The sequence below is a fragment of the Myxocyprinus asiaticus genome, chromosome 10, assembly GCF_019703515.2.
Source record: "Myxocyprinus asiaticus isolate MX2 ecotype Aquarium Trade chromosome 10, UBuf_Myxa_2, whole genome shotgun sequence".
Lineage (NCBI taxonomy): Eukaryota > Metazoa > Chordata > Actinopteri > Cypriniformes > Catostomidae > Myxocyprinus > Myxocyprinus asiaticus.
In genome coordinates, this window is record NC_059353.1 from 42,756,335 (window position 1) to 42,771,446 (window position 15,112).

Consider the following 15,112-nt stretch of genomic DNA (forward strand, 5'->3'; position numbering starts at 1 on the left):
ATGTACAACAGTAAAGAGAAGACTCAGGGGTGCAGGCCTTATGGGAAGAATTGCAAAGAAAAAGCCACTTTTGAAACAGAAAAACAAAAAGAAAAGGTTCGAGTGGGCAAAAAAACACAGACATTGGACAACAGATAATTGGAATAGAGTGTTATGGATCTTAACCCCATTGAGCTTTTGTGGGATCAGCTAGACTGTAAGGTGCGTGACAAATGCCCGACAAGACAGCCACATCTATGGCAAGAGCTACAGGAAGCGTGGGGTGAAATGTCACCTGAGTATCTGGACAAACTGACAGCTGGAATGCCAAAGATCTGCAAAGCTGTCATTGCTGAATGTGGAGGATTTTTTGATGAGAACTCTTTGAAGTAGTTTAAGAATTTCAGATTTTTTTCAAATTGTAATAGTAATTTTTCACATTATTAATGTCCTGACTATACATTGTGACCAGTTGAATGCCACTTTGGTGAATAAAAGTACCAATTTCTTTCCATAAGAGCAAAATCTGTACATTAATCCAAACTTTTGGCTGCCAGTGTGTGTGTGTATATATATATATATATATATATATATATATATATATATATATATATATATATATATATGTAGCACAACACACAGTGCATCACACCCTGCTGCGTATGGGACTGCGTAGTCGCAGACCGGTCAAAGTGCCCATGATGACCCCTGTACAATGGGCACATGGGAAAACAACAAGGGATTGTTATGGTCTGGGCAATGTTGTGCTTGGAAACCCTGGATCCGGCCATTCATGTGGACGTCAATTTGACACGTGCTACCTACATAAACATCGTTGCAGATCCAGGTACACCCCTTCATGGCAATGGTATTCCCTGATGGCAGTGGCCTCTTTCAGCAGGATAATGCGCCCTGCCACACTGCACACATGGTTCGGGAATGGTTTGAGGAACACGATGTAGAGTTCAAGGTGTTGCCCTGGCCACCAAATTCCCCAAATCTCAATCCGATTGAGCATCTGTGGGATGTGCTGGACCAACAAGTCTGATCCACAGCGGGTCCACATCTCAACTTACAAGACTTGAAGGATTTGCTGCTGTCTTGCTGCCAGATACCACAGGACACCTTCAGGTGTCTTGTAGAGTCCATGCCTCGGCAGGTTGGCACTGTTTTGGAGCTTCTGTACACGTATACATACTAAAGAAGATTACATTTTTAATCAGTCAAGAATGTAGTAAGCCAAAGTGCCAGTGGATTATTTAATTATTATATTAAAATAATAATAATAATTAATAATACATAAAAGCCATATATTTTACATATACAAAGTTTTAGAATAATTAAGAATAAGTGGAAAAAACCTTAAATAAAATTAAATAATTATAATTTTTTTTCAATATTTATATAATAAATAAATGATAATTAAATAAGAAGAATTGAATAAGATAAATTAAATAAAAATTGAACGAGATGAATTTTAGTTCTTTTTCTTAAATTAATCTAGTATGCAGTCAGCCAATTTGCCCATAGTTTTTTAAGATTCATTAATTTGAATTCAAATAGATTTTGATATTGTTGTATTAGCAAATATGATTTGAATGAGCCACTGAGATAAATGCACATTAAAATGAATCGATGGAAATTACAACGTAAACCAATAATAAAATTAAACCGCACTAAACTGAATTTAAGAAATCGTGCACAGAGTTTAGCAATCAAATATCCACCACACATTAATACAAAAAGATATGTAGCAATAGATTTATTTTAAAAAAGCATCAGAAAATAAATACTGGACATTTCAAAGATAATGATTAATGACATATAGATTCATACTGTATAGCATGCCTTACTAAACACCTCAGATGCCCTTTTTTTAAAAGATCAGATTATTATCATTATCATAATTTTTTAACACTAATTTAAATAAGGATAAAAGCATGAAAAGGAATATACAATATAATTTTGGAAGAAATCATTTAAATATATTATTTTATTGAAAATGTAATATCTTTATGTACAGACTCTCATACATACACACATACATATATACTATGGACTTTGAAATTCAATAGCCGAATAAAGAACTATCAGTAAATGGAAAAAAAAAATTTATCTCGAAAAATAATACCAAATAACGTACCTATCTCTTAGTACCCCTTCCAACTCATAAAACACAACTAGTATTGCAGCCTGGTAGGTAAACATTAAATACGCTTTGGAGAATATCAATATTTAATGATCTATACATTATTGCATCATCAGAGAGCTCCATAGAACAGTCTCATGACAAATAAGGATATCACATGAAAGGCCAATGGTTTTCCCTATTACAGAAAAGAGTGTTTCATGATGAAAACCGACTAAATCTACTGATATGACAAAAAGAGGAACCAAAACACATAAGATAAAGAGAAATGCTGTGTTTTCCTAGCAGATAAAAGGAGGAAAACAGCACTGAAGTACTGATGAATGAGCTTATTGACTACACAATACAAGACAACACATAGGTCAAAACTGCATCATAGACTCCCTGACAACATCAAGCCATTAAGTGAACACATACTGTCCTATGGTAAGATTTAGTATTGTTTTTGACAAGGCCTTATGGCAGGGGTTCTCAACATTTTTGGGGTTGTGACCCATTTTTTAGGTTCCAAAACTCTTTTTATTTTTCAAGCATTAAGTCAATTTTATTGTTATTGACTGTAACAATAATTATATCAAATGTATCGGGCAGCCCTTCATTTGTGCTCACATTGTCTATTAAAAATAACAATATTTTTTGTAATTATTATTATTTAATATTAGTACAAACTTAAAATATATAAACAATGAAATTAATTAAAATATTAATTGATTTTGAATTACAATTCTAATTTAAAATTTAAATTCTCAATTAATTACTAATTAATTCAGATTTAGTTAATGCTGTGAGCCATTTTAGCCGATCTGGAACTCCCAGGAGACTTAGCATTTGAATTAGACACACCCCCCTTTCCAAAACCCCACCCACCAAAGACTGGCTCTCAGCGTCCTTTTGCCCATATATGGGCTTTCCTGTGAACATGCAGAATGATTGACAGGCAGAAAGTGCTTCAAAGTCTTCTGATTGGCTAAACAAAGAATCTGGCCACTGCCATTTTTTTATGAAAAAATCACTTACAGTATCTTTAATATGTTATTAAATGTAATAATATACCAAAAATAGGATCATAGAAAACTTGCATGATCCCATGTTTGGTCGTGACCCCTAGGTTGAGAACCTTTGCCTAATGGCATGTGCTTGTCCAGAGCTGTTGGTTCAGTTGAAAAGGAATACCATGATAATTCAAGTCTTTCAGGAAGCAGTTCAACATTTTTATTTATTTTTTATTATTTTCGTTTTCAAATGAAAAAAAATCCCTCACTAAGATGAAATCCTTCCTGGGTTTCTGAATGTGAGGACAGTAGAGGATAAAGTTTCAATAAATACACAATTTTTTTTTAGATCTGCAGTTCGGCACACAGCGTGTAGCATGGCATAGTTCGAGAAACATATATGTTCCAACATGGCCAGTCACATCCGTGCGGCGTGAGGGCTCAGTAAGGCGCAAATAGGATGGAGCCTGTGGTGTGTCGAATGGGTCCCGGTGCGGCACGGAGAAAGGAGTGCGGAAGTGTGGCCGTCTGAAAGATGGAGGTGCTGGGACGAGGGTGGAGGGTGATGGACGGGACTGTGGTGGGTGAGAAGGGTGTGGGGAGGAACGCCGGTGAAATGGGCTTCACCAAGTCATTCTGTAGGGCGAGCTTTGCCTGGACAAGAGACAGAGAACAAAGTCATCTTGGTGAAATGGCAACTATGTCAAAAAATAAATATATTTATTGGTTACATTAGAAACACCTGCTTTATACAGGTGTTATTATGATCTACATGTTGTCAAACACCATTATCCTCATGCGACCCTGTGGCCTCATGCGAGGACTCGCTATTTTTGATTCGCTATATGCAACACATAATTTAAATGAATAAAAACTGACTGAATACTGTTCACAAGACTCTAGACTGTTATTTTAAGGGTTAACTTATGCCACACCGAGTCACGTGACACAACAGCATGCCGTTGATTTCCTTGAAGTGCTCCTGCAGACGCAGTGCCAACAAAAGTGTCTCTGGCAAGAAACCTCTTCAAATTTTTTAACTGAAACCTGTTTGGTTGTAAAGAGTAGCATCTCTAGTTCTGTTTGATATGTTACTTTACATTTTACGTTCATTTTTCATGCTTTAGCGCTCTGATAAACATCAAGTACTCAGATGAGTGCTGTGGAGCGGTTTTCTGACAGACGATCCAAAAACATGTTTGTTATTTGAATAACTTTTCACAGGAACAAATCTGTGGGTCATTTAGCTTCATTTTAATATAAATGTAATAAAAAATAATAATAATAATAATTTAATTTTGTTATCACTGTGCAATACGTAAGGAACAATTGACGACGGACCGTTGAATCGTTTAAAAATAATGCACACCCAAGGTGGTAATGCTGTCATGACACACAGCGGAGTGAGATTTGCACCACAGGTGTGCATTATTTTTCAACAATTCAACGGGCCGGAGTCAATTATTCTGCTTATACCACGGTAACAACACCTTAAGACATTGTTCAGGGATTTTCTGGTTTTCGTCCCTAAAACGCTCTTATGAGAGGAACTACTTACTTCCGCCAGAGATTCAGCGTCTTACTTTAATACAGCACGTTAGAACTAGCAACGGAGGCTTGCGCTGCTTTACTTGAGGACTTACTGGAGTAAAAAGGTAGTGCGTTTGTGCATGTGTGTGTGAGTTTGTATTTGAAGGATCGAAAGAGTATGTTTGACTCTCACGAGTATGCTTAGGCCTGAAGTGTGTGCGTTACGCATATAATGTGTCTCCACATGTGTGGGAGTGTGTAAAGAGAGGGTGAGCGTGAGGGTTTTTCACAGTGATATTTCAGATAATATAGAAACTGTTGTATTGATCAAGTGTATCTAGCTCTGATACAGCTCAAGCCTTCGTTGCTAATTCGAAAACATCATTTTAGAACTAGCAATGAAGGATGCTGATTAGGGCAAAATATATTGAAACATTAAAAGTTATTTCGGATAATAGAAATGGTTGTATTGATCAAGTCGCGGGGGTGTGGCTCTATTTGTTGGTCATGACTCGAGTCTCAATGTGTGTGTGTGTGTGTTTGTGTGTGTGTGCATATGTGCGAGTGTGTGAGCGTGTGTAAGTGTAGGGGAGACGAGGGAGCGCGAGGGCTCTTTTTAACAGAAATTTAAATAAATGTAGGATATTATGTATGAATGTAGGATAAATGTAGTGGTAGCCTGTAGGGCTGAAATAACTTAAATAATTTTGCGAAGTGATATGGAACAGTTATGCGGTCGAGACCTGGAACTACTTTATAGCCGTGCATTTCCTTGAAAAATAACTGCACACCTTAGAATGTTGGCCATTACTTTGAATCAGAATTATGAATTCATCTTTCTAGAAAATCAGCTGCATTGTCTGTAACGTCTCAAAAACATGAATAACCAACACTCCTAGACACATAATAAACTATTTGATGAAAAAAACCTGACTTACTATAGCTTGATATTTCTTAAAATTTCACAACTTAGTCCCGCTGTCCACATATGAGGACATCATTGTTTTTTTTTGCGAGTTTATTAGGTGTTACTAGTTACAAATCAAAAGATGAAATGGAAAATGCACAGAGAAGTATGCACGGGGTCTCAGGAGGTCATACGCATAATAGGTGGTTTGGTAAATTTTTGGTGAAAATATGGATGACTGTCCCCAATTTTATTATAATATTATGTTGTTTGAAACACATTCTGCATACTGTTTACCAGAGGTCGGCAACCTTTTGGACATGAAGTGCCATTTTCAATTTTCCTTGTTAGTCACTGTGATCGCTGTCACTTAATACTTTTTGAGGGCCACTGTAACTTAAGCAATCACAAGTCATTGTAATGCATTAGCATCTAAAAGAGACATTACACAACCTCCACTATAAAGTGAGGAATAAACATCTCATAACATTAATGAAATGCGTGTAACACTTGATTATAAAGAGTATAAATAATGAATTACTGCCAGAGAGTTGGAGCTCCGTTGCTGCTTGTTGTATGGGCTGTATTTGGGTTTTGTGGGTTTGCCTGCCACTTTATCCTTATGCCGCCTGCTGGAGATATGCTGTGAAATAAAACACAAATGAACAAATGTATTACAAATGACACGTTACATTTATGACCAAACGTAACAAACCAACAAACGATCACTATGCATTACATCCTGTTGTAAGTTAATGTAAATAATGATCATGCCAAAAGCAACCAAAGATGTAAAAGGTTTTGCTTCAGGATTTTATATCGGACATCAAGTGCCAAATCAACACGGTACCAAAACTGTTTAGTGCACAGATGGAAACAAAAATGTCTGCAAAATCAAAAATTGCAGTTTATTTATATTACCATGAACTTAGGCCCAACAATATAGAAAATTATTAACATGACATACTAGATGATTTACACATGAACCCATATTTAATGTAGTTCGGGTGATATTTTCTTGTTTTACATAGTTTTGTTCATGGTTTTCAAAGATGAGGGCATGTCACACAACCTGTCCATGTTGGCATCAGTCTACTTTGGCTAGCTTCTACCAAGTGACAGATGACTTTGCTGCAAAATACTGTGGAATCTGATTGGATGCTTAGCCTTTGATGTCAAAAACAAAAGATATGGACTGAAAGTACTGTCAATTTGCAAATTCAGAAAATTTAAGTAGTTTCTACTTTCAAAGATTTTGTTTTTTTAACTGATGGCAAATTGTCTTTAAAGCCTCATATACAGCAAATAGTGAGTAAGCTGAAATTAAAATTAGCCTACTATACAGAGCATCCGGAAAGTATTCACAGCTCTTCACTTTTTCCACATTTTGTTATGTTACAGCCTTATTCTAAAATGGATTAAATTCATTATTTTCCTCAAAATTCTACAAACAATACCCCATAATGACAACATGAAAGAAGTTTGTTTGAAATCTTTGCAAATTTATTAAAAATAAAAAGCGAAAAAAAAATAAAAAAAAAATAAAATCACATGTACATAAGTATTCACAGCCTTTGCCATGACACTCATAATTGAGCTCAGGTGCATCCTGTTTCCACTGATCATCCTTGAGATGTTTCTACAACTTGATTGGAGTCCACCTGTGGTAAATTCAGTTGATTGGACATGATTTGGAAAGGCACACACCTGTCTATATAAGGTCCCACAGTTAACAGTGCATGTCAGAGCTCAAACCAAGCCATGAAGTCCAAGGAATTGTCTGTAGACCTCCGAGACAGGATTGTATCGAGGCACAGATCTGGGGAAGGGTACAGAAAAATTTCTGCAGCATTGAAGGTCCCAATGAGCACAGTGGCCTCCATCATCCGTAAATGGAAGAAGTTTGGAACCACCAGGACTCTTCCTAGAGCTGGCCGCCTGGCCAAACTGAGCGATCGGGGGAGAAGGGCCTTAGTCAGGGGTGTGACCAAGAACCCGATGGTCACTCTGACAGAGCTCCAGCATTTCTCTGTGGAGAGAGGAGAACCTTCCAGAAGAACAACCATCTCTGCAGCACTCCACCAATCAGGCCTGTATGGTAGAGTGGCCAGACGGAAGCCACTCCTCAGTAAAAGGCACATGACAGCCCGCCTGGAGTTTGCCAAAAGGCACCTGAAGGACTCTCAGACCATGAGAAACAAAGATTGAACTGTTTGGCCTGAATGGCAAGTGTCATGTCTGGAGGAAACCAGGCACCGCTCCTCACCTGGCCAATACCATCCCTACAGTGAAGCATGGTGGTGGCAGCATCATGCTGTGGGGATGTTTTTCAGTGGCAGGAACTGGGAGACTAGTCAGGATTGAGGGAAAGATGAATGCAGCAATGTACAGAGACATCCTTGATGAAAACCTGCTCCAGAGCACTCTGGATCTCAGACTGGGGCGAAGGTTCATCTTCCAACAGGACAATGACCCTAAGCACACAGCCAAGATAACAAAGGAGTGGCTCCGGGACAACTCTGTGAATGTCCTTGAGTGGCCCAGCCAGAGCCCAGACTTGAACCCGATTGAACATCTCTTGAGAGATCTGAAAATGGCTGTGCACCGACGCTCCCCATCCAACCTGATGGAGCTTGAGAGGTCCTGCAAAGAAGAATGGGAGAAACTGCCCAAAAATAGGTGTGCCAAGCTTATAGCATCATACTCAAAAAGACTTAAGGCTGTAATTGGTGCCAAAGGTGCTTCAACAAAGTATTGAGCGAAGGCTGTGAATACTTAAGTACATGTGATTTTTTTTTTTTTCTTTTAGTTTTTTTCTTTTTAATAAATTTGCAAAGATATCAAACAAACTTCTTTCACGTTGTCATTATGGGGTATTGTTTGTAGAATTTTGAGGAAAATAATGAATTTAATCCATCTTGGAATAAGGCTGTAACATAACAAAATGTGGAAAAAGTGAAGCGCTGTGAATACTTTCCAGATGCACTGTATAAGGAACAAATCATGTTTTTCACATAAAGTGAGAAGATGACAAATTGAAGCAAAATTTTTGCCTATTTTTGACTATGGTGATCTTTGGGATATGAATGTAAATGAAAAATGATCAAATATGGGAAGCGTTTTCTCCCTTTTGAAAGTTGATAAGCCTATTTATGTTGCTACCCTATCGATGCATGATTTTTTATTATTTACATTTAGCACTGTTTTCTCCCTTCTGTCCATGACTCTATCAGAACAGACCTGTGGCCCATTTTTGCATCGCAATCCACCCGTTGAGTATCACTACTGTAAACCATACAAAGAATACATCATCTTAAACTGAAAATGAATTAATAGCAGGGCTGCATACCTGTTTAAGTTGAACTTCTGAGTTGACATGGACATCACAGATTTCACAATGAAACGTCTTGTTTTGTAAGCCTGAGCCTTTGTTAAGTTGTATGGCCTGCACTTTGAGTTTGGACCCTGGTCTGGGGTAGGCCTTAATGGGGCCAGCTCCATTTCGTGCTTCCAGCATAGTTTTGTGCTTTGAACCTGAAGAAACAAACAAAGCAAAATTTTCTTTGGCTTAACAGGAAAAAAAAATGTAATGTGTTTATTCAATGTAATTGTAAGGCTTTGGCTGAATTGATTTGGTTGGATACAGCATCCCTGTGGGTGTGTGGGCCTGAAATAATAGAACTTGATTCAAGCAAAAGCTAATTTCGAACACTCAACTTTTAAATTAAATCACCAGAGAGCATGAATTTACTTGGTGACTCCTTATTTTTGTTAGCCCAAGGTTTAGGAATATACAAGTAGGCTAAACAGTGTAAATTAGCATAGGACAGTGTGTCTTTGTTTTCAAATCATTTGAATTACTTGTTAGATGGCATTACAATGCACCATGCTGAAGAGTAACCTTTAACATACAGTATATGTGTAAGAAGGATATTTTACATTTTCTAGATCTTCATATACATAATAAATTCATTATGAAATTTACTTCACTATGTAAGTTTTGATTTATGTTTTACATGTAAGTAGGTAGTTGGCATAAAATAATTCTGGGAAGTTGCCATGTCCTGTGGTGTGACATGCTATATTCCATTTAAAAATAAATTATTTCATGACAATGATGCATGCAGTTTTTATGACCTCATATTAATCGAGAAATATCTGTCAAACCACAGGACCATTTACAATAAAGTCTTGAAGGTAAAAGGTGATCACAAATGTTGAAAATAAATAAATAAAAAAATGATGACCAGTTACATCACCTAAAATTTATACTTTCCTTTATACTGTACATCCATACAAATTTTGACTAAAAATCTTCACGTTTATAAAAAAGTTAATGGACATGTTAAGTGTCAACTACCCAAGTACATGAGAATGGACAAATTCCCATTCACATTTTTACAATCTTTTCAATACAAGTACTTTTCTAAAATATATATATTTTATATACAGTTGTGCTCAAAAGTTTGCATACCCTGGCAGAAATTGTGAAATTTTGGCATTGATTTTGAAAATATGACTGATCATGCAAAAAAACTGTCTTTTATTTAAGGATAGTGATCATATGAAGCCATTTATTATCAAATAGTTGTTTGGCTCCTTTTTAAATCATAATGATAACAGAAAGCACCCAAATGGCCCTGATCAAAAGTTTACATACCCTTGAATGTTTGGCCTTGTTACAGACACACAAGGTGATACACACAGGTTTAAATGGCAATTAAAGGTTAATTTCCCACACCTGTGGCTTTTTAAATTGCAATTAGTGTCTGTGTATAAATAGTCAATGAGTTTGTTAGCTCTCACGTGGATGCACTTAGCAGGCTAGATACTGAGCCTTGGGGAGCAGAAAAGAACTGTCAAAAGACCTGCGTAACAAGGTAATGGAACTTTATAAAGATGGAAAAGGATATAAAAAGATATCCAAAGCCTTGAAAATACCAGTCAGTACTGTTCAATCACTTATTAAGAAGTGGAAAATTCGGGGATCTCTTGATACCATGCCAAGGTCAGGTTGACCAAGAAAGTTTTCAGCCACAACTGCCAGAAGAATTGTTCGGGATACAAAGAAAAACCCACAGGTAACCTCAGGAGAAATACAGGCTGCTCTGGAAAAAAGACGGTGTGGTTGTTTCAAGGAGCACAATACTTGTTGACCCCTCTCCAAACAAAATTTTCTTTGTATCCTGAACAATTCTTCTGGCAGTTGTGGATGAAATCTTTCTCAGTCATATTTTCAAAATCAATGCCAAAATTTCACAATTTCTTCCAGGGTATGCAAACTTTTGAGCACAACTGTATTAAGAGTATATTTTATTTCATATTGTATTATATGGTTATTTCCTAATCTGTGGTTTATGTTTAATGTGGCAACTTCTCAACTGTCCCTATGGTATTAAGTCCTGTCCTGTCCTATTCTATCCTATCCTATGCTATCCTACAGCAGTGTTTCCCAACCTTTTTTTGCCATAAATACCCCCTCAGCACTACCAGCAAGGCTCAAGGACCCCTTCACTGACACAAAACCAAAGATGGGTAATTAAGGCTAAATATCATTTAACGTTATCATTATGTTGTACTATCCCAATGTACAAAATGAAAGAGGAAGTTGCCAGTTATATTTATTCATCAAAAACAACAACAAAAACAAAACCAGGCCATAAGTCAAACTCGCAATTAGAACAGACTTTAGACTACAGACTGTTAATTATACAGGGGACCTTTTAACTTGGTACAAACAATTTCATCATTAGTTTTTCATCATTTTGGTATATATATATTAATGTTAGGCCTACATGTTTATTGTTTACATGCATAATTTGTACCATTTAATAGTACTTACACTGATATGTAGAAAGTGCTAAAAAGGGTACTGTCTCTTAAAGACTATAGGCTGACCGAATATTAACGAGAGTGAAGCATAGCTTCTTTATTAGAATTAAATGTTTACTTTTTTTTTTTTTTTTTTTTTTTTTTGATCAACAACTTGCTGTAAAGAACAGAAAGGGGATTAAGAGACATCAATGACAAACGGATTGCATGGATCTCATATTTGAACATGCCAAACCAAACTTTCACTCTCAATCTCTCAAAACTTTTACATCTTGGCACTCAACTTCAAATATTATAAGATCGATCTTGGGATTTTAAGTATAGATATCAAGATTGTTAAATAAAGATCACGATTAATCTGAAAATCTATATTTTTACGCAGCCCTAATTTTATCATTTTTATTTAAAGTCATACATTTTGTTTATATATGGTTGGGAATGACGGTCCTACAGGGTTCCTACTGTCATGGAAATATAAAACTGGAAATATCAGGTAAGTTTAAAATAAGGATTTCCAGGCCTGGAAAAGACATGAAAATAAATGTAATCTTAAATAGTCATGGAAATTTCTATAACAAATGTTAATTTTAATAGTTATACTTTGGTCTAAAAAATTTCATTGGTTAGAAATTACTCTTTAAGAGTGCGATCTCTTCAAAATTATATATATATAAAAAAAAAAAAATCCTTATCCAGTAATCCAAATGACTGGAAAAATCATAGAAGAGTGGTTGAAAAATCATGGAAAATAACTGTTTAAAAAGTGTGGAAAAACTGATCCTATCCCTAGGAGGTTACCTCACGAGACAGCTATGAAGAACGTAAAACAGTGTGAAAGCTAATGTGATGCAGAGGCAGATGTTGGGCACACCTGTGTTGTGTGCCTCCAATTGTGAGAGAGAGTTGACAGCCACTTTGCACAGCGAGCAGTACAGGAGCTTCTTTGCTTTCTCTTCTTCAGACTCCATGCTGGGCTCTGACGGGACTGTTGGTACTGACGCTGGTTTGGAGGTGTTTTTCAGGGCCGCTGCGTGCCCTGCTGGCTCAGTGAGTGGGCTGGCATGCGTGGGTGCAGTCTTGCAAGGGCTGGGCACTAATGCCATGACTGGCGCTGCGGGAGCTGGCACAAAGGCTTGCGGGAATGCAGGGACTTTGTGTGCCACCAATGGCTCTACATTTTTCTCTGGGAACATGGAGGAAAGAGCAAATCTGACAGTTAGCGATGAAGGGCTCAGCATATTGTATTGTGCGCTGACACATTTTTCAATTCCTTTCTGTCTGTTTTGTATTGTTTTGTGTGTTAGGGTTTGATGTAAGGCCCTCTCCACCAGGCATGCACTCTAGTTTCTTTGTCCGATATGTTGCAACTGCACTGGGTAGGTTCACCCTGCCTTCTAATGGCATAATGACTGCCTGGGTCCTTCATGCTCTGATGTGATAGGAAGCAACCCTTCAACTGTTCACCAGCCTTACGCCCTTGTCATGACCGCGTCCGAATATGCATACTTCCCTACTATATAGTATGACAGAAGCAGTAAGTCAGTTCAGTAGTATGTCCGAATCCTCAGTATTCATAAAACAGTAAGCGATTCAGATTCAGTACACACTCTGTCAGTACGAAAATTCAGATGCATCTATAGTGTTACATGCCTTGGGTGCAGTGTTATTATTGGTAACGAAAACCAAAATGTTAACTAAACGAAAATATTTTCATAAAAATGTCATTAAACTAAACTGGAAAATCTAACATACTTTTTTTTTTATGAACTAACTAAATAAAAAAAACAAAACATATCAAAAATTGTACTACATTTTTGACAAACGTACCTTTTGTTAAACATAAAATGCCACTAGATAGCGATAAAAATTGATGGCCATGAAACTTTTATGCTGTTAAACATATTTAAATTATCAGTTCAAACATGTACTTTGACAGCCCTAAAATCCTAAAACTAAAATAAAGCTAAATATACTTCAAAACAAAAGCTAAAATGAAATTGGAAAACACCAAACAAAAACCTAACTAAAACTGACAGTCACTTAGTGAAAACTAACAAAAAACGGTAACACAGTACAAAAAGGTTGTATTCGTTAACATTAGTCAACATCAGCTAACAATGAACAACAATTTTACAGCATTTATTAATCTTGGCTAATGTTAATTTAAACATACCTGTATACTAATACATTTTTAAAATAAAAGTTGTATATGTTAACATTTGTTAATGCATTATGAATTAACATGAACTAACAATGCACAATTTTTATAAATTAACATTAACCAAGAATATAATAACCCTAGGAAGGGTCACTATGCCTATTCACTGTCTGCAACCTGCATGCTCTGATCTGAAAAGACACGACCCCTGGATCGCCCACCACCCGTATGCCCTCTTCATAGTGTTACTTTCCGTAAGCGGCCCTACAAGCACTTGATTCTAAGGCCTGTCCTCTCCACCCACTCTCTAGCAGGCCTCTAGGGGGCTGCTCCGCTGGTTTATATGAATGTCACTCTCTGCTCATGAGTTTTTCCCTCAGGACTCACAGAAGCCAGAACAGACTAATGTTCCCCCATACAGTGACATTACACTCGCTGACACTAACCTGAACCTCTAGGCTGGAACTGCTGCTCATTTGCATGTGTTTTTCTCTAAGTTTTAGTTTATTTTTTTCAAAATACTCCAAAGAAGTGCGGTTGGTAGATGTGAAGACACATGTTTGAATTTCAGTATTATCTTTGTTTCTGTTCACACAAATTTTGCTGTGAGTCATAGGGCACCTAGTGTAGCCAAATAATAAGAAAACAGAAATCTGAGATAAATTGGAAAGTACAACTATTTGGCAAAGCTTTTCAAAACTAACAGAAATCATAGACTTTCTTCCAAAACCTAATGAGCTGCAAAGCTGTCTACTGCCTTCTAAGGCAGCATACTAACTGAAACGGAACATCATAAGTGATTGATTTGGACGCCTACTAACATTGTGTGTCATAAAATAGAGTTCACAGTTCACAGCTCAAAGTTTATTTCAATAGAGTCTGATACTCTAATGACCATAAAAATATGTAGCATACACAAAAATAGGTAAAATAGGAGTGGGCAATATGACCAATTCAATATCATAGTATGAAAAATGTTAGTAATGGTATATATTGCAATTTAGTATTTATTTTTTTCAATCAACAAAAAATGGTTTATATGTTACATAAAGTGATAGGTCTGGGAGATATAAGCAAAAATGTATATATGACAGCTTTTGTCGATAGCAAAATATATGACCATAATATAGCCTACAGATTTTGATGGAGAGTGATTAAAATACTTCTGAAAAAATAATAATAGTTCTTTTTTTTTTTTTTTTATTTAAAATGATGTCTGAAGTAGCTTAATGGTAGACCTGCATGTCTAATGCAATGAAAAACTTTATCAATGAATAACTAACTATTGAAAATAGCATTTTATCCGTTTCATTTCTTGTGCATCGTTTTTCAAAGCAAAAAATGCAGCTTCTCTCTTTTAAGTTGAGCATATAAGATACTAGAAACCATTATGGTGACTATACTGTATAATAGATATAAAAGTGTTTTTTAATCATTCCTGAGGTGATTTAATTAGTGCGATCGCTTCTTTATCCGTGTTTGCGAACGTACAGATGCTAGTAGAAAAGCTCTACAGCGTCAGCAACAGTAGCTACTGGGAAACGGGGGTACACAGTGTTTTATTA

The 15,112-nt window shown here is 36.5% G+C and overlaps 1 protein-coding gene across 4 annotated transcripts in view; it reads right to left on the minus strand.

The window, feature by feature from the left end:
• Positions 1-1,726: 1,726 nt before the first annotated feature.
• The window catches only part of znf385b (zinc finger protein 385B), a 213,640-nt gene continuing 200,254 nt past the window's right edge, over positions 1,727-15,112 (minus strand). For 3 of the 4 annotated variants that reach the window (XM_051709120.1, XM_051709122.1, XM_051709123.1), the window contains 4 exons: positions 12,261-12,572; positions 8,907-9,091; positions 6,099-6,200; positions 1,727-3,774 (listed from right to left, as the gene is read on the minus strand). In XM_051709120.1, coding sequence (XP_051565080.1) covers positions 3,562-3,774; positions 6,099-6,200; positions 8,907-9,091; positions 12,261-12,572 — 812 coding nt within the window. In that variant the 3' untranslated portion in view covers positions 1,727-3,561. The remainder of the gene's footprint in view (positions 3,775-6,098; positions 6,201-8,906; positions 9,092-12,260; positions 12,573-15,112) is intronic. The other variant, XM_051709124.1, reaches the window with a different exon arrangement.